Source organism: Phragmites australis, chromosome 1 (genome assembly GCF_958298935.1).
Source record: "Phragmites australis chromosome 1, lpPhrAust1.1, whole genome shotgun sequence".
Classification (NCBI taxonomy): Eukaryota; Viridiplantae; Streptophyta; class Magnoliopsida; order Poales; family Poaceae; genus Phragmites; species Phragmites australis.
The window spans coordinates 49,682,564-49,701,183 of NC_084921.1; the positions used below are offsets into that span (position 1 = coordinate 49,682,564).

Below are 18,620 nucleotides of genomic sequence, written 5' to 3' on the forward strand. Positions count from 1 at the left end.
TGATTATCTAGTTATTCTTTAGAATAAATTTTATAAAAAAAAGTGATTATATGTAAAAAGTAAATTAAAAAATAATATTTTTTATTCTTAGCATCTAATTTATTTTAAATAATCATTTTGAAAACCAAAAACTGCAAATTGCTATTGAAGAGCAAAATATGAAACTAGTCCTTAGAATACTGCTCCCTCTGACATCCTGACGTTCCTTCCCTTGCCCTTGGTCATTTTTGTAGTCCAATCAACCCTTGCCCTAAACGCCCTCACCCAGTTTACCACTCCCAGAAAGCGTACAGAAACAATAAAATAAATTCAAAAAAAAGGGGCAAACAAAACGGAAGAGCAAAATGAGAAAAGGCCGGTGAGAGAGAAGGCTCGCCAGTCTGCAAGCCGATCGTTTTTTTTAGATGAAGTCGAGCGTTATAAAGCCAGAAGAAGTGGTATCGTTTCTCCCTCACCATCTCCATCCTCTCTCGCCGAATCACACACACAGGCACGGAAGCACTCACTCTCTCTCTCTCTCACCTACGAGCGATAGCCCACACCTGTTGCGCGCGCTCCCCCTCTCTCTCTAGCCCCTCACCATTACTCCCTCATAAAGGAAGAACAGAACAGGGGGGAAGGAAAGGAAGAAGCAGGGCCGGGAAAGAAGAGGGAGGCAGAGGCCCCGTAATCTCTGCTCTGCTCTGCAACTCCGGCTCGCCGCCTGCCTTTTACTACCACCACCCGCGCGGCGCGGCCACCACGCTAGCTCCTTGTAGGCGAACAGAGCCTCCCTTCGATAGCACAGTAAATTCCGTGGCATTCCATTCCCTTCCCTTCCCTTCCGAAACCCACCCTGCATTTACTGCACATCACTCGCCCTCGCCGACTCGCCCGGACACCCGCGATCTTCAAATCTTTCCCTGCGAAAAGCCGAAAAGGTTGGTGTTGGCGTTGGTGTTCCTGTTCTTGCTGCTTTTTTGTTCGGGTTCCAGTTTCTTGCTCTGTATTCTGTACGGGCCGCGGCTTTTTTTTTATTTCCTTTTATATTGTTCTTTGGATCTTGATCTGGTCGGCTACATGCTCCGAACAACGCAGCGGGCGCGCGCGGCGGGAGGCGGGAACGCCGGGCGCTTCACGATGGCGCGCGAGCATGCGGAGGAGTCCATCGTGGCCGACGGCAACGGCAAGGAGGAGGAGGTCGGGGTCATGGGCATCGGCGCCGCGGACGGCGGCGATGAACAGCACGGCGGCGGCAAGTTAAACATGAAGAGCATGCTATGGCACGGCGGCTCCGTCTGGGACGCATGGTTCAGCTGCGCATCCAACCAGGTAGGCATATACGGCTGGCGCACCACGCACAGACACGCCTCCAGCCTCCGCCATGGCATGCGCCTTGCTCACGCAGCAGAGAGAGCACCGACTGACACGGATTTTTCTGCTGGTTTTGCAGGTGGCGCAGGTGCTTCTGACTCTGCCGTATTCCTTCTCGCAGCTGGGGATGGTGTCCGGCGTGCTGCTGCAGATCTTCTACGGCTTCTTGGGCAGCTGGACCGCCTACCTCATCAGTGTCCTCTACGTCGAGTACCGCTCCCGCAAGGAGAAGGAGGGCGTCAGCTTCAAGAACCACGTCATCCAGGTATGGTACCTACCCGCCATGCCGTGCTCCACCTTGTTCATCTTGCTTCGTCGTCCCTTCCACTTTCTCCTCCCAGCCATCATCTCTGTAACTGATTTTACAGCTCCCTCCCTTTTCCTCCGGCTTTTACCAAAATGCGCCCTTTTTTTTAGTTCCGTCTGGTCGTTATCGATCCGCTCTTGCTGCAAAAATGCCGCCTTTTTTGTGAAAACGGGAGAGGGTATTGGATCCCTGCCCCTCACGCGTTTCTGATATGCATGCTCTGCCAGTCTGCTGTTAGTTGCTTCTCAAACGAAAAGTGAGCCATGCTGTACATGGAGTGGATTCGGGGAGTTCCTATCATTATCTCTCGCAAAAGCGAGACTCTATTTGCTAAGAAATTTGGTTTGCGCAACTAACGAACTGGGATTAAGTGCCATGATTTAAAACCAGGCTAATAGAAGAAGAAACTTAATCGTGTGATGTGATGTATTGTTGACCAGTGGTTCGAAGTGCTAGATGGGCTGCTGGGCCCGTACTGGAAGGCGGCCGGTCTCGCCTTCAACTGCACGTTCCTGCTCTTCGGCTCCGTCATCCAGCTGATCGCCTGCGCGAGGTCGGCCGACAACACTCTCGTTCTACTAGTGCTAGCACTGCACAGCGTGTCTCGTAACAGATGAGCTTAACGTGTGTGAGATTTTTGTGTCGTGCAGCAACATCTACTACATCAACGACCGGCTGGACAAGCGGACATGGACGTACATCTTCGGCGCGTGCTGCGCCACCACGGTGTTCATCCCGTCCTTCCACAACTACCGGATCTGGTCCTTCCTGGGGCTCGGCATGACCACCTACACCGCGTGGTACCTCGCCATCGCCGCGCTCCTCAACGGCCAGGTGAGCCACGCCAGCGACCGAGAGAGCACCATCCCAACACACGCTATCCTATTCCTATTCCTATTCCTATCCATCTTGGGCTAGCAAGCAATGATTGACCGTCTCCGTCCGTGCCGACGCAGGTCGAAGGCGTCTCCCACACCGGCCCGTCCAAGCTGGTTCTCTACTTCACCGGCGCCACCAACATCCTCTACACCTTCGGCGGCCACGCCGTCACAGTGTAAGTCGTCGCAACTAACCCCTTCCCAAATGAACTCAAATTAGTACTGCACTTAAGCAGAATGCTACTTATTAAGAGCAGGTTCTTTGTTTAGTTGTTAATTACTCTGAACTACTTTGTACGTAAGTTACCCTGAAGCTGCAGAGGTGAAGTGAGCTTTTCACCGGCTGCAGCTTTTGCCTGGCGATGGGGAGGACACGCCCGGATTGGAAACCTGCCTCCGGTTTCCATTCCATTGGTCCCCTCCCTTCCAATCCATGGTGGACGGTACCAGCCGTACCACCACACTGGAACAGCGTAGTTAATCTAACCAGTACACATGATTGTAGCTTTGCAGCTAGCTCCATGGCCTTCAGATCCCCATGAATAGTCAGGACCACTTAAAAATTTCTAGGTCGTGCGTGGTGGGAACCAGCTCCGTTAGCTTGCAACCGATCGATAAAAATGCAGTGATCCGGCTGCTAAGGCTCGGTGCGCTCATGTGCATGTGTGTGGAGTGATGCATCCAAAAGGTCCCCTACCAGTGCAAGATATAGCCTATGGGGAGAGGAAGAAAATAGACGCAGTATTAGCCACTTTGCATTAGAATAGACACCTTGATCGACCCACTTTATTCGCATTGCTCATTGCCTGTGCTTAATCTGTTATTATATTTGCTTGGAGATTATTGTTGATGTTTCTGGCGGCGGGGGCATGATTAGAGGCCATGCGAGGAATAATTAGCGTTTGTAGTGCGGTGTTCAAACGCCTTGGTCGTTAGTGGCGCCGTTGGGTCGGAGATCTGGGAATTTTCTATCTCCCAGCTTCGGCATGTGGGTGCTTGACTGATTGTTCTAGTGCAGAGAGAAATGAAAGATATATCATTTGCATGCATAGGTAGAAAATAAAATGAGATGATGGGGTCCCGGCTTCGTTCAATTCCGCTAGTTGCCCTCATGCAAGGGGGCGGTATGGATTGGGACATTTGGGTGAAGCCTCATCATCTCATTACGACTCCGTTTATCTTACATTAGGCTAGGCTAGCACGGTAAAGTCTTGCTAAGTGGAACAATGGAGACGCATGCCTACTTTGCGTATTGTATCCTAAAAGAAGAAGGTGGTGAGTGTCTCTGTCCATCTTGACAATGCCTCTGACCAATGCTGGTTGGTTTCAAGCAATTTCTTCGAAGCCCATAGCCAGTTACTGCTCTGAAGAAAGTAAGAGTGATATGACAGTTACTAGCATGCATCATGAGATCTTCTAAGGTGGAGTCTGGAGCTGAATGTTTAGAGGAGGATTAGTATAATGGTAACGGCCTTATTTGGCCGCATTTGTCGGGTCCTCCATTATTTGACCGGAGGCCGGCGCATGTGTGGGTGAGAGCTTGCAAGATTCCTCCTGCCGCCGAGATCTTTGCAAGTATCCTGCCCTGCGTGACTAGGAGAAGCACTACCACTCTTTTGCCGTCCTCGCGTATCGTTTGATCAAACTAAAGTCTCTGCATCATTGACTCGCATGTGCGAGGCCGTTTTGCCTGCTAATTTCTTGTATTTATTATTTGTTTCGCTACTATGATGAGGAAGAATTTTAAAAGTTTAAAGTTATTTGTGGAGCCGATAAGAAAGAACTCTATTTAACGTACTGAACTTTGTATATATGTTGATGACTGATTAAATGTTGGGTGCATGCATGGTGCAGCGAGATCATGCACGCGATGTGGAAGCCCGCCAGGTTCAAGTACATCTACCTGCTGGCGACGCTGTACGTGTTCACGCTGACGCTGCCGTCGGCATCGGCCATGTACTGGGCGTTCGGCGACGAGCTGCTGAACCACTCGAATGCCTTCTCGCTGCTGCCCAAGACCAGGTGGCGCGACGCGGCGGTGATCCTGATGCTGATCCACCAGTTCATCACGTTCGGGTTCGCGTGCACGCCGCTCTACTTCGTGTGGGAGAAGGTGATCGGGATGCACGACGCCAAGAGCATCTTCAAGCGCGCGCTGGCGCGGCTCCCCATCGTGGTGCCCATCTGGTTCCTCGCCATCATCTTCCCCTTCTTCGGGCCCATCAACTCCGCCGTCGGCGCCCTGCTCGTCAGCTTCACCGTCTACATCATCCCCTCGCTCGCGCACATCCTCACCTACCGCTCGGCCTCCGCGCGCATGGTAAGCATTCCATTCCCCGTGCTCGATCAGTACCAGCAGCCGTGCTCCCATCATGGACAGTCACGGGATTGGAGCACACACGCACAGTCAGCGCACAGGCAATAGAATAGACAGTGGATGGAGATCCGTTCCGTGCTCTCTCTCTCTCTCTCTCTCTCTCTCTCTCTCTCTCTCTCTCTCTCTCTCTCATGTTAAATGCACAGAGCACCGCCCCGTAGGCCCCGCCGCCTACATGGGCAAATCCCCAATCATTGAGTCCAGCAAGCAGCCACATTAATTCGAAGTAGGCCCATCCCCGCGGCGCCCGACAACGATGTGGATCGGATCCACCCCCCGTAGCAGCCTCCGTATCCCGGTCCGGATCCGTCTGCCCGTCGCCTTGGCAAATGGCGATGGCAGATCGATCTCCCCGCCCGTTGCTTAGGCCGCCCAGTTCTTGTGTCAGTTCCGGTAGCTCGCGGCTGGTCCCGCGCAGGTGAGCAAGGCTTTTCTTCTAGTCTAGGACTGGACTCTGTAGGAGAGATTGAGAGAATCACACACGCGGCCGTCCGCTGCGCCGCGACTTTTGGGCGATGGGACGGTGCTTGATGGGGACGTTCGCCGGCCTGGGTCAGTGGAAAGCGACTGTTGACATATCTGGGACTGGGAGGTTGGAAGCTAGCTGCTGATGTCGCACCGATGCGGTGCTGATGTTTCTGGTGCCACGCTGTGAGTCTGTGACGGGATAGCTGGACGCGGGAGAGCTGATCGCCTTCTCCCTGGCGCGCCGGTGGTCGACGTCGCGGGGTTGTTCATTCCCGCGGGAAGAGATAGGATATGGGGATTGGGATGGCGATGTTTTCACCCGATACGCTCCTGGCGATGGAGATGGAGATTTTCGTGTGCGCTGGGGGGTTTCCTTTCCTCGCGCTCCTTTTCTTCAGCTTTCCGAAAAGAAACCAAACAGTTCTCTTGAAAATCCATGAAAAGAGGTTGTACTAGGAACAATGCCACGCACGCGCGATGCTTTATCTCGTAGAGCTGTGTGTATTCTGCTTCAGTGCTTCTGACGAGTTTTTCTCTCTCCTGTGAATGCAACAGAATGCAGCGGAGAAGCCACCCTCCTTCCTACCGAGCTGGACGGGGATGTTCGTGATCAACGCCTTCATCGTGGTGTGGGTGCTGGTGGTCGGGTTCGGGCTCGGCGGCTGGGCCAGCATGGTCAACTTCATCAGGCAGATCGACACGTTCGGGCTCTTCGCCAAGTGCTACCAGTGCCCCAAGCCGCCCGTCCTGGCCGCGGCGCAGTCGCCGGCGCCGTTGCCGCACCACTAGTGCCCCCGGTGCGCCGCCCGCGCTAACGTGGCAGTGCCGGCCGGAGGCAAGGGCAAGGAGCTCTCTCCCGGGTGGCACGTCGCCTGCAGCCAGTGTTAATTGCTAGGTTTTGGTCGCCTTGTAATATACAAGCCTCCTCCTCTCCTCTCCTATGGTGTCACACTCACACCGTAGTAGAACTCAGCAGAGTATGCATGGGTCCCTGCCCTGCCCTAAGATCTGGTCCCCGGGCCGTGCCGCTGCCGCGTTGCTTTCCCAACCCACCCGATCGGTCCATTGCCATTTGTGTCCTTGTGTTTGTTTGGCTTGCCACCCATATATATGAGTGATGGTCATGGCTTATAAGGTTCTCTCTCTCTCAGCTCAAGTGAGTGCCATTTCCATATGATACGATCGACATACGTATCCTATAGGGTTCTTTAGTTGTTTCCTTCTTTCATGGAGCTCGGTCCATGTTGTGTAGCGTGTGGGTAATTGTAATGGACTGAACGATTCCTCATGCTAGCTAAAGGCAAAACACAGAGGCCTTTGTTTATTGCCTTCGCTTTGGACCTTCTCGGTGTACATGTTGCGATCCTTGCTCGCTGCGACGCGCCTTTTGGTTCGTGTCGCTTTTGCCAAGCGCCTAAAGTTTCTTGACGAGTTTTATGGGCTTCTTTGGAAGGACCACAAAGCAAAGGGAGAAAGAAAGGTGTGCTCGCCGTGATGAACGGCGATGGATGTCGCGGCCGCGGCGTGGGTCGGCGCATACCATAATTACGCGCACAATTAGCTTCTTTGCGAGGCTGAAATGGTCGAGTCCTAAAGACCCTCGGCTTTGCATAGTGGCACCGTGTCAGCGGGTCACTCAGATGACTGTGATTAGCAGCAGGTCTCATCATACCAAACTCGTACAGCCGGTGGGTAAGGCTCGCTTTCAACGATTAGGCTCCACTGCCACCAGCGTACTGTGTACAATACATCGTACTAAATTATTGGGTTCGGCATCACAGGATCTATACGGACCGTGATTACGAAGATTGCGGTTTAATTTGCCCATGTGAGCCTCTCCTAGACGGCGCTCCCCAAGCTCTTGCAGATGGGAGACGGATTCTCTGATCTTCCCTCGGCGTCAGGCTCACATGGAGGTGGCATGTGCTGCCTTGAGCTGTTTCTCTTCGGATTTCCTTCCATTTACTTGCACCTCTGTATCTGTGTTCCAACTCCTAATAACTATCATCGAGACGTAAGGGACACTGGTGGTGGTGGCACAGAGGGACCATGTGCCGTCGACTACTTCACAGATGGTTTGATCTAGCAGCAAGCAGCCGTTGATGACGGTTTTGTTTGATTTGATTCCGAGGGTTTCAGCATATGGTTTGGTATAATAATCCACCCAAGTCTCAGCTCACATGCAGCACCCACTTGCCGTTGAATGGAGTACCATGATGATTTAATGAGCTATGCTTAGTGCTTACCGTTTGCGACGTACTCGCTGATGAGGCTAAGATATCTCCGAAACCAGCATGTGTGGCACACAGAAACCAGTATGTGGCGTGCCTAATTCGCCGGTCACTTTGGTTTTTCAGTGTTGCAGAAAATGTATGCTTATATTGTAGACGTTGCTTCTAGTGTTGCAACGGAGCGCCAGAGCGTCTGATGTGACGCTAGCAGCGCCCTTCGAAGTTATTCCACTCAGTTCTGAAGCCTGTTAAGCCCACTTTGCAATGGCTTTTTTCAAGAAAAAGCCAGTTAGAAAAAACCAGAAGTTATCCAAAAGATTAACTTTTGGTCTGATTTCTAGTGATTTTTTATTAGCTAAAAAAACGGTTGTTGCTAAAATGAATTGGGCAAAGACCTCATTTTGGATAAGCTATGGTTTTAATGCTTCTTACTGACTAAAGAAGTCGTTGTAACTGTTGAATTTTGATATTAAGCTTTTAGTTTCTCAGCATACTAAAAACAAAAAAAGCTTTCCGGTGACACAGAAACTGGGGGTCCCCGAGTCCCGAGGCCAGAACAGCAGAGTGCCACATGGTGCTCTCCCTCGGGGGTTATCTCCCCGAGGTCCGAGAAGACCAAGTTCCGGGAGAGGGTGCTCGGGACCACGAACAGTGGTCCCCGAGTACCCGAGTTCCCCGATGGCTCGAGAAGACTAAGTACCGGGAAGAGAGTGCTCGAGGCTGCGAACAGTGACCCCCCGAGCACCCAAGTTCCCCGATGATAAGAAAAGCCAAGTTCCGGGAGAGAATGCTCGAGGACCCAAACTGTCAGTTCCGGGAGAGAGTGCTCGGGGCCGTGAACAGTGGCCCCCGAGCACTCGGTTCCCCGAGGACCAAGAAAGGGCATATTCGGGAGAGAGTACTCGGGTTCGCGAGCAGTGGCCCCCCGAGCACTCGATTCCCCGAGGACCCAAACAGTCAATTCCGGGAGAGAGTGCTCGGGGCCGTGAACAGTGGTCCCCGAGCACTCGGCTCCATGAGGAACAAGAAATGGCATATCCGGGAGAGAGTGCTCGAGGCTGCGAACAATGGCCCCCGAGCACTCGGTTCCCCGAGGGTCTGAGAAGTCCTTCGCCGGTGGTCCCCACAGAGACCCAGCGGTGAGGTGTCAACTGGGGAGAGGTCCGATGCCGCATTTAAGAGGGCGCGTGGCCTGTCACTTCCAACTGCTCCCCCACGCTTACTGTCAGTCCCTGCCACGGCCTGGCGGGGAGGCGTGGGGACATTTAATGCACGGGTCCCATCGCGCGTCATCCGGCGCGCCTCGGGATAACGTCGCAGAGCTCGAGACGCCCCGCCTGCCGCCCTGCTGTGTCAGACCTACTCTGACCGGGCTGGCACGCCGGGCTGCTCGGTGGCTGCCCGGTGGGCCCTCCCCGCGGCGCCAGTTGAAAAGTGGCATGATGACGAACAAGACCGGACGAGGGCACGTTTTCAACCCTCTCCGTCACCTTGCGCAGCAGCCCATGATGGTTGCTTTCCATTTATAACGCATTGGAACTCGCGTCATCCTTTCTGGGCACGCTACCGTCCCGGCGGGTATATAAGTGGGGCGGGCTCCCCAGAGAAAGACAGCTGAAGACAGGTCTAGGAGCCTTGACGAGCACCGAAGCATTGAAGACAGATCAGCCGAAGAACAAGGAGCACGAAACTCTAGACTTAGACAAATATTCTTATAACTCATCAGATACTCAGAGAGACATTCTCAGAGCATTTATAGTATACACACAGGAGTAGGGTGTTACACTTAGTGCGGCCCGAACCTGTCTAAAAATCCCCTGAGCATTTACTACTTACTGCATTTGATCATTCCACCCCCACCTGCATCTCATTTACTCCCATTTATTTCACCTACGAAACGGATTCAGAATCATCCACTGACCGAATCTCAAAGGGGATCCCTCCGGATCCTTGCTTGAGGAGTTCACCCTCCGACAAAGCTCCTCTCAGCCTACTTCTCAATTTCTAGTTTATTTCAGCCGCAGTTACTTCCTCAGTTAGCCAAAAGCCAGTAAAAGTTGGGAAAAAAAGCCAACCTCTTGGATAGCTTCTGCCTTTTTTTAGAGAAAAGAAAAAAAGGTCTATCCAAAGAGGGCCTAAGAAGCCGTCTTAGATAAGATTTTCTGTCTTTAGACATGCTGAGAAACTAAAAAATTATTGTAAAAGCTAACAACTAAAATTCAATAATCACAACTGTTTCCTCTTACAGAGTTTTTTTTTCCCATAAACTCTAAAGTCACAACTTATACAAAGAGAGCTAAATGTCATGAGCAGAGTGATTCTAGCTGCCTACATGGTGTTGCCCTTTTGCTAGTGGCCAAAGATCTTATGCTACTACCATGCAGCATATAGAAAACTCTCGAGCATTCTTCTTCTATGGTAAAGTTGACTACAGAGCCGATTTTCATTTCGGCGCCGATTCTGTCATGCCCTTCCTCTGACAGCCTCTCGAGGTGTCGGAGTAGGGGGGGGGGGGCGGAGGGATCGACGTTGAGTGCAAGCTGTATTGGTAGGTTAGGTTAGTCTTCCGGATGTTGTCGTCCGTTGCGACGGCACCAGTCTGGCTTTTGATAGTCAAGCTCGCCCATGGCAGAGGTGACGTTCTCGGTGTGCTCTCCGATGACAACTTTGATAGCTATGTAGTGGTGTGCTTGTGATTTGTGTATGGTTTGCGATTGGGGAGGTGGGTAAATCTCCCTTTTTAGGTTGCCTTATTTTTTGGGTCACCGAACTTGGTTTCGACGATTGTGAGGTGTTCGGATCTACTAGCTTCGACTCAAAGGTTGGTGGTGACAAAGATGTCTCTCCTCTACCAAGTGTGGAAGGAAGTTGTAGATATGCGTTCAGAGAGATAGATGTGTTCTGGTGGAAGATTCGGGGCGCTGGATAGTCAAGGTTTGGGCTTTCTTGTGGATTCGGTAGGACTCCATCCAGGCTTCGCTGGTCTGTGCAACTGTGCTGTGGTTCGCCAGCGAAGATCATCTTAAGGGAAGAAGATCTGCAGGGGCTTTGTACATATTTTACTTTTTCAGGGTCTTGTCCGTAATCCAGGGATATAATGTTCTGATAAATTAATATAATTCCCCTTTCGTAAAAAAATAAATAAATCTTATGCTACTGTCAAAAGCAATTCTGTTTATATTGACAACACAAACAATTGTTGCAAAACAGAGGGGTTTACATAACCAACAATCTAAGTGACATTGAATAGCATCAATCCAGAGCGCATCAGCAAGAGCTACATGGCACTAAAGTACTTGAATGGGGAGAAAAATGCTGAAACATTTGCTGTGGGTGGGAAAGCGGAACAACCAAGCACAGCAGGTTTACTAGCCTCGATCAGAACAGTAAGCAAAATGTCCATGAATTGATCAGTTTAACCAAAACCTCGGAATTCCAGAATCGCGTTCAACTGAAGCACTATTGTTAGGTAGCCTCTGTATTCTGCCAGAGAATTCGTTAACCTAGGCAAAATGAACAGAAGTGTCAATAGCGATTTTGGGCCAGCAGATCCGACAACTAATTCCACAAAATAATCACTAATAAGAAACATGTGCGTGAACACACCTAAAATCATGCAGAGAAAAAGAAGATTGATATCAAGTTCCTCTGGTTTTGTTCATAAGACAAGATTTCACAGAACTAAGGAGATTAGTGAAAAAAGCAGCATTTAGCTGAACAGCATAGAGGCAGACGGAGCTCACAATCACTTGCTCCGAGGGCATTGGTGAACAACTGACTTTTTGTGAGGGCAAATAACAAATTAGGCTTCTGGATAGGGGCATGGAAGCAATTATCCCTAAAGTATAGGCATAGGCTTCTTAAGTTTCTACGCTTAGTTTAAAGGCGGATTCCACAGGATCGTAGCACAGAACCTGGCAATACCATTCTGCATCATGTCAACATCATTGCTAGCATTTATACCCTCGCAAATTGTAGGATTGTAGGGACACCACAGGAATAAATTGTTAATTAATTGGAGACACTAGATGAAATAGCTGGGCACAAAGCAAGGTACCAGCTTCTAGACTCATCAGGAAACATGCTACACAAAATATTTTAGGCCTAGAATGTAACAAGCATTTGCGAGGCATTTTGCTTTTAGGGAACACATTTGTGAGGTTAAACATGTCAAACTGAAAGACATAGAAAAACTTAAAATAAACCAAAATTGGGTTATAGGCAATTATATTTCCTGACCTTCTCATCAATCCACATCAGAGAACGCAGTTGATTATCCAGTATCCGGACAGCAACATCAAATGGTGTCATACTATCAGCAGCCTCAAGCTCACCACCCTGCATTAGACAAGGGAGGTAAGACATTGCTCGAGACTGCACGCAATCCACTAGTACATCTTGACTTGTTACCTGAGTAGCATTCATTGTCTGAATGATGGATTTCACTTGTTCTGTCATATGTTGCAATTCATGTTCCACAACTTCTGCTTGCTCATACCTTGGCATCGCAAAACAAGTTTGATCATAGATACAAAACAAACTATGCATAAATGGCAGTGATCTTAATATTTCCTACTACAAACATGAATCAACAGTGCCGGACAATTTAATGAACCAGAACAAATCCAGAGGTCATTTTGAGCAGATTATACTGCTGTTTTGTTTCTCCAAAATAAGATGTACTGTTTGCTTATACCACAAACTAAACCCAGACTGAAACAGTCAGATAAAAGTTTATTGAACTAACATTGTATCTCTTGTCGAAGCAGTTTCATCTTCACGAAGTAACACCCGTTCATCCTGGAATATGCGTTCGGCTTCCTCCTCCATGCCCTGTAGAGCCTTGTCTACCTGCAATTATAAAATGAGTTTATTGCAGGTTAGAAGCTGAATGATTAGCCTCGGCAGATTCCATAGTGTTTGGCTAAGCAACCACATCCCTATAGTCAACTGATAGCAGTTAGTACAGACTGCAGAAAAGGTATTGCCAGATGCAGTTCAATTGGTAGGTTAACTTCATGAGTCAAGGTCAAGCAGTAGATCAAGGAAGCGGCTAAACTGTAAATCATTTCTCTTTTTTCTGCAATCATATGAACTAATCGAGTGATTAAAGAAATTTCAAGGTTAAACTACAAATGTACAATTGCAAGGGCATAGATTCAAATATTTTAAACAATTGCGACCATTAAAAGAGAAACACTGCCATTAGTACCGCATGCCTTTTTAATGTATCTCATATCTACATCTCAGCATATTAAACCATAGCAAGTTCTAATCGAAAACAAAAGCAGTGTCAATACAAGGTGCACAGTAAGCAAAAAAGAAAAAATATGTAACTTATGTGCAAGAATGATGATGGATCCGATAGTCAGATTTCCACATTTGAGTTCAAGGACTGTATTAACTCATTCAAGGTTGCACCATTAGTTCCAATAGGCAGTGTCAAACAGCCACCCTATTTCCGAAAGACTAGAATTGACATGTATTGGTGTAGGCCTATCAAATTGCCAGTATTGTTTTGTAGGTTTTTTTTCCTTCTAGATACGGCACTTTCAACTTTTTAACATTTTGATTAACCATTAGGTAGCCTACCTCATAAATTAAGTGGAAAAAGAGCACACAGCATATGTTAAAACTGGAACGAGCATTATATATTAATGATAAATTAATACATATGCCAACGAGTTTGCCAATTGGAGGCTCATTCTGTTCACAATGTTGATTCTTGGCTAGCATTGACAGTAGTTACTATATGTAAAACTGAACTTCTCATCAACAACAAAAAGAAAATGATCAACTTTAATTGACTGAGAAGACAAACACAAAATTGAATTTATGATAGGTAACTAAAACTATAAATGTGCAGGTAACAAGGGTGTACATAGTTGAAAGAGGTGTCTATCTTTGGCATTCCTGCGTATGAAAACTGAACTGATATGAAATAATTGAACGGACGACGAACAGAAAGGCTTCGGCCGTCTCTGCCTTCCCCTTGTTGCCTCTACCCTAGATTCTACTTCTCTAATCCCAATCTCATGCTTCTTACCAGTCTAGCTTGCTATTCCCAATCTATGCTTCTCATTCTTCCAATTTCTATCCCCAGTTAGTGTGTATCCAGTGCGGATTTTGATGTTACATCTCATGAACTTGGCTAAATTGGTGTTCTTGTCCTGGGTTCGTAACATTTGGTATCAGATATGCCAGGTTCTGAATCCAGTGAGGGTTCAATTGCTCAAGCCGTGAAAGGATCTATAGCGTCACGGCCACCACCTCAGCTCGAGGACAAGCTGTTTTGCAAGGAGGGGTGAAGCTGTTATGCAAGGAAATACTGTTCACGTCCGTGAACAGTATCGAACGTACTGTAGCGCGAGTTTAGTAGATGTTATGGCAGGAGATACAGGCTTGCCATTTAATTAAGGGGTAAGTTTGGTATGAGTTGGATTTAATTTCGTTAGGAGATAAGTTTGATTTAATTTCTAATTTAACAGGAGATAAGTTTGGTAAGTTAGAATTTGGAGTGGATTTAGGATTATAATATCCCCTCTATATATAAAGGGGCAGTCACACATCATTGTAATCAAGCAAGAGGAATCGATCTAGTTCCCAGTCCCCTTCTTCTAAGTATCCTCCAATATTCTGTCTCCCCAATCTATGGTATAATCCCTCCTTTAGCAGCCGACACTATCCGGCTATCCTCCCAGCGGATGTTTACGCTAACAATAGATAAGCATACAAACAAGAACATAGAACAAAGAATGAAGCTATAATCAATCTGAGCAAAGAAAAAAAGAAAAAACTATACAGCAACACACCTCTCTCTGATGAGTTTCTGTCAACTCAAGTTGCCGCTCCAAGCTTGTTTGTGTTTCAACAACTTTAGCCACCTCAGCCTGCAAAAAAAGAGGTAAATACTCAGTTTAAAAATATTATCACGATACACTCTAGCACAAACATCCGCAATAAGGCAAAAAAAACACCAGCTAAGTACTAATCTGAATCATACAATTGTGCTGATAAACAATTAGAGTTCCTTAAGAAACTGTCAATTTGCTATTGTTTCTTTCTCATAACTATATCAATAAGGGCCTGCATGGAAATGTGGTTTTGGGATCCAAATCCCTAGGATTTAGTACACATATGAGCTAAATCCTAAAATTCCTAGACCAATCAGTATCCTCTTCCAAACAGGCAAGATCCTAGTACGATCTAGAATCACCTGTTAATTTTGCTCTTCAAATACATAAAGACAAAGGGACTGGTTAATGCATCATTACAAAATGTTTACCCTAATTAATTAATTGAATACCTCTCTTTGCTCCAAAGGGAGTATAGGGTCATTGAGACGAAGAACAATTATAGCTATCTCCAGTTTTGGAAGCAGGAAATTTGCAGTAAATGGTATATATCCTCTCAAAAATTTACACAATTCCCAGGTTGAAAGTGCAAACAACACCTTAATAAGGCATTATAGGAAAAAGTTGCGCAGTCAATGTAAAACAACTATGAGTACAGTACTTGTCAGACCAGATTACTTTGCAAATGCAAACTACTTGTACAGGTTTTCAGTTTCTCATAACTCTGACTAAACCCAGGCAATCCTTAATTGCATTTCTATGAAAGGACTTAGGTAGCATGTTGCTGTTTTCTACTGGACTAGCATAAACACAGTCAACAATTTCAGAAAGCGGAAACAACACATCTTCATCCATTCCATATCCTTGTTTTCTATTCCATCAAAATCGATGACCTAAACTATAATTACATAAGCTAATAAACTTGATATTATCAAGAAAGAACAAATCAATTTGAAATAAAGAAAGGTGATTTTTTAAAAGGAAAATAATGAATAATCAAAAAAGGAATTTGCTATGCCAACTTCTGAAAGCAATTCTGCATTACTATTCCAAGACCGTCACACCAACAAAACTTTGCCTAGCGGATTCACCTAAAATTCATTTGCTCACGTCTATCTTATAACAATACACGAACAATCAAGAACTGGGTAAACTAGGCCTTCAGGTCTTTGCATTACCAATATTTGCTGAACATTTTCATAGTGAAAAGATCATTAAATTCAACTAAGCATGCTTCTGTTCTGCTCTCATCTACTCGTAACAAAAACATACACTATCATTAGTATTAAACATTATCTTACAAAACTGACACTCAATTACAAAGTAGAAAGAGCACAAGCATACGTCTAACCTTATGAGCTTCTGATCTAAGAGCTCACATGAAAATAGCCAGATAGTTTGAACCCAATAGTAAAGTACAATAAGACATGACGTTCAAAAAATAAAATCATGTACCTCAAGCCTGATAAGAACATTCCTGTTTTGCAGAATTCTCCTGTCCCATTCAGCTATTGCAGTGGCATGTTTCCTGAATTTTGCAGTACGGTCTTGAAGCTCATTGTTCCAGTCCCTAATAATCTACACCATAAGTGATTATATGAATATATCTACAAAGTGAAATAGTATCAAGCTACTTAATTAGAGAAATGAGATGTTCAGACAGCAAAAATATTGATCTAGACTCCAAAGCATTGCTGATATCGTTACGGATAAGTGCCACAGTGACAATTAATCAACTATAATTTAAACAGATAAGTGCGTTACCTCTTCCACACTTTTACCAACAATTTCTGATGGTAGCTTAGGTGCTTGCAAAGCTGCTGGAGTGATAGCTGTAGTAGCACTGCACAACACAGCAGAAAGAACATGAAAAATGTCAGCCCAGATCCCATAAGAAGTAATAGCAGAAATAGATCAAGGAAACTTGTACAACCCCATGCTGCTAGCTTGAACAGCTGAGGAAGTTGCCTGACTTGTGCTGGTGCTGGTGGCAGATGTGCTGGCAGCTGTTGTAGAAACACCTATAGTTTAAGAAACACATTGCGATACAAACATAACAGTCAGTATAGTGCAATTGCCCCGTGTTACCAAAAGAACTGCAAAAGTACATTGATATATATTGGATCCTGGCGATGAAGTAAGATTCATTTGAGAATTGAGATGTTATGAGCTACAAACCGGTTGCTATAACTTATACATGGGTGACACTTAATTGTTTCCAACAAAGTATGGAGGCACGATCATTGGTTCAAACCAGATACGGAGGCATAGTAAACAATATCACCGAACCACACAAACATTTAAGACATTAGATTGAACAACAATTACAGATAATGAGGAATCATGGAAGCTCACCAAATGACAGCCCTAACTGGGTTGCCCGCATTGAGGTAGAAGCTGGCGTAGTTGCTTGCAGACTAAAACTAGGAAACCCTGTTGTTGCAGTTGAAGGAGCTGTGGTCGTCATGCCTGCAGATGCAGACGCACTTGTGATAGCGGTGGTAGTGGGTGTAGCTGCTGCTGCTGGTAACGACGATGGCGCTGCTGTAAAACTGAAACCGCTGGTAGAAGCAGCTGGGAACAATGACCCCGATGTTGCAGGGGTTGCAGTGGCTGATGGCAGAGTGGATGCACCGGTTGCAGAAACAGAAGCTAAAGTTGGTGTTGAAGCTGCCGAAGATGAACCAAACGAGAAGCCAAGCGTACTGGCCGACGAGTTTCCTGCTGCACTGGTATTAGAGAACAGTGAGGGCGCAGATGCAGCCTGCGAAGTGGCCAAGGAGAAGCCGGTGGAGGGCGTCGACGCCGTCGTGGCAGGAGTGGGGGATGTGCTCTTGGGGAAGGAGAAGGCAGGGGCCGAGGAAGCAGACGAGAATAAGGAAGGAGCCGTGTTCCCCGTTGTTGCGCTTGCTGATGGCGGCGTAAAGCCAAACGACGGGGTAGAGGCGGTTAGTGCTGGCGCAGCCGAGAAGCCAAATGATGGCGCGGTGGTCGCAGCAGTTGCTGGAGATGAGGCGGAGGCGGTGGCGGTGCTGAAGAGGGGCGCAGAGGTGGTTGATCCAAACAGCGACGAGCCAGTGGCGGCCCCAAACCCTAGAGCCGGTGCAGAAGCGGGGGTGGAGGCGGTGCTCGACGTGGCCGCTCCCGAGCCGATCGAGAATCCAAATGATGGTGTCGAGGCGGCAGCCGTGGTAGCAGTGGAACCGGACGCCGACGAGCCAAAGCTGGATCCCGTGGCGGCTCCAGAGAAAAGGCTCGGCGCGGACGCAGCGGAAGAGGCGGCGCCGAACAGAATAGGCGTGGTCGCAGCGGCGGAGGTGGCCCCGAATGGGCTCGGGGTGGCTGCCGCGGCGGAGGTGGCACCGAACAGGCCAGGGGTTGTCGACGCAGAGCCGGTGGCGGACGTGCCGAAGAGGCTGGGTGTGCTCGCGGGAGAGGAGGCGGTGCCGAATAAGCCAGGTGTGGTTCCCACGGAGGAAGCTGCGGGTGCGCCGAAGAGGGATGGGACGGACGCGGCCGAGGATGCGGCTGCGGCGGACTGACCAAACGAGAAACCGGTGGGCCCGAAGCCGAAAGGGGAAGGGGAGGAGGCGGTGGTGGATGCAGGCGCGGCGGCGGACGAGGCCCCGAACAGGGAGGAGCCGAAGGCGGGGGCGGGGGCGGGGGCGGAGGCCGCGGCCGGCTGGGAGAAGGAGAAGGCGGATGGGGTGGTGGAGAAGGAGAAGGGGGAGGAGGCGGTGGAGCCCGCAGCTGCGGAGCCGCCGAACCCGAAGGAGGTTGCCATGGCTAGGGGCGGCGGTGATTTGGGCGAGATTTTAGCGTTGGTTTTGCCGATGGCTCCACGGCCGTGTGACTTGCGGAGAGGGCTTTGGGGGGCTGGGGCCTCAGGCCTCTTGGCTTTGGGACTCGGATACCAGAGCTAATGCGGAGGACGAACAGTTCTCTATATTACCTTCGATCTGAGCTGTCTATTTTGTAATCGACGGATCAGATTAATCACTACAGTAGTATTGCAGCGCATAGCTACACTATCAAATCGGGTGTATAGGAAACTAAAGAACGGTTTCTACAATAACAGATGATTAATTAATGCAGAACAATGTAGCACCATACTCATTTCACTTTACAAACAATAATTATCTGCATTGTTCC

The 18,620-nt window shown here is 48.2% G+C and overlaps 2 protein-coding genes across 2 annotated transcripts; one reads left to right on the forward strand and one right to left on the reverse strand.

The window, feature by feature from the left end:
- Nucleotides 1-384: 384 nt before the first annotated feature.
- Nucleotides 385-6,723, forward strand: LOC133924804 (auxin transporter-like protein 1). Its single transcript, XM_062370521.1, has 8 exons — nt 385-920; nt 1,078-1,311; nt 1,433-1,618; nt 2,101-2,213; nt 2,311-2,494; nt 2,617-2,714; nt 4,393-4,858; nt 5,939-6,723. The coding sequence occupies exons 2-8, from the start codon at nt 1,120-1,122 to the stop codon at nt 6,170-6,172; spliced, it is 1,473 nt and encodes a 490-aa protein (XP_062226505.1). The 5' UTR covers nt 385-920; nt 1,078-1,119; the 3' UTR covers nt 6,173-6,723.
- Nucleotides 6,724-10,768: 4,045 nt separating this feature from the next.
- Nucleotides 10,769-18,374, reverse strand: LOC133924813 (nuclear pore complex protein NUP62-like). The gene is made up of 9 exons (XM_062370532.1): nt 16,824-18,374; nt 16,402-16,489; nt 16,233-16,311; nt 15,924-16,046; nt 14,427-14,504; nt 12,362-12,465; nt 12,025-12,112; nt 11,854-11,952; nt 10,769-11,117 (listed from the first exon to the last, which is right to left on the reverse strand). Exons 1-9 carry the CDS (start codon nt 18,250-18,252, stop codon nt 11,025-11,027), a joined length of 2,181 nt encoding a protein of 726 aa, XP_062226516.1. The 5' UTR covers nt 18,253-18,374; the 3' UTR covers nt 10,769-11,024.
- Nucleotides 18,375-18,620: the final 246 nt, after the last annotated feature.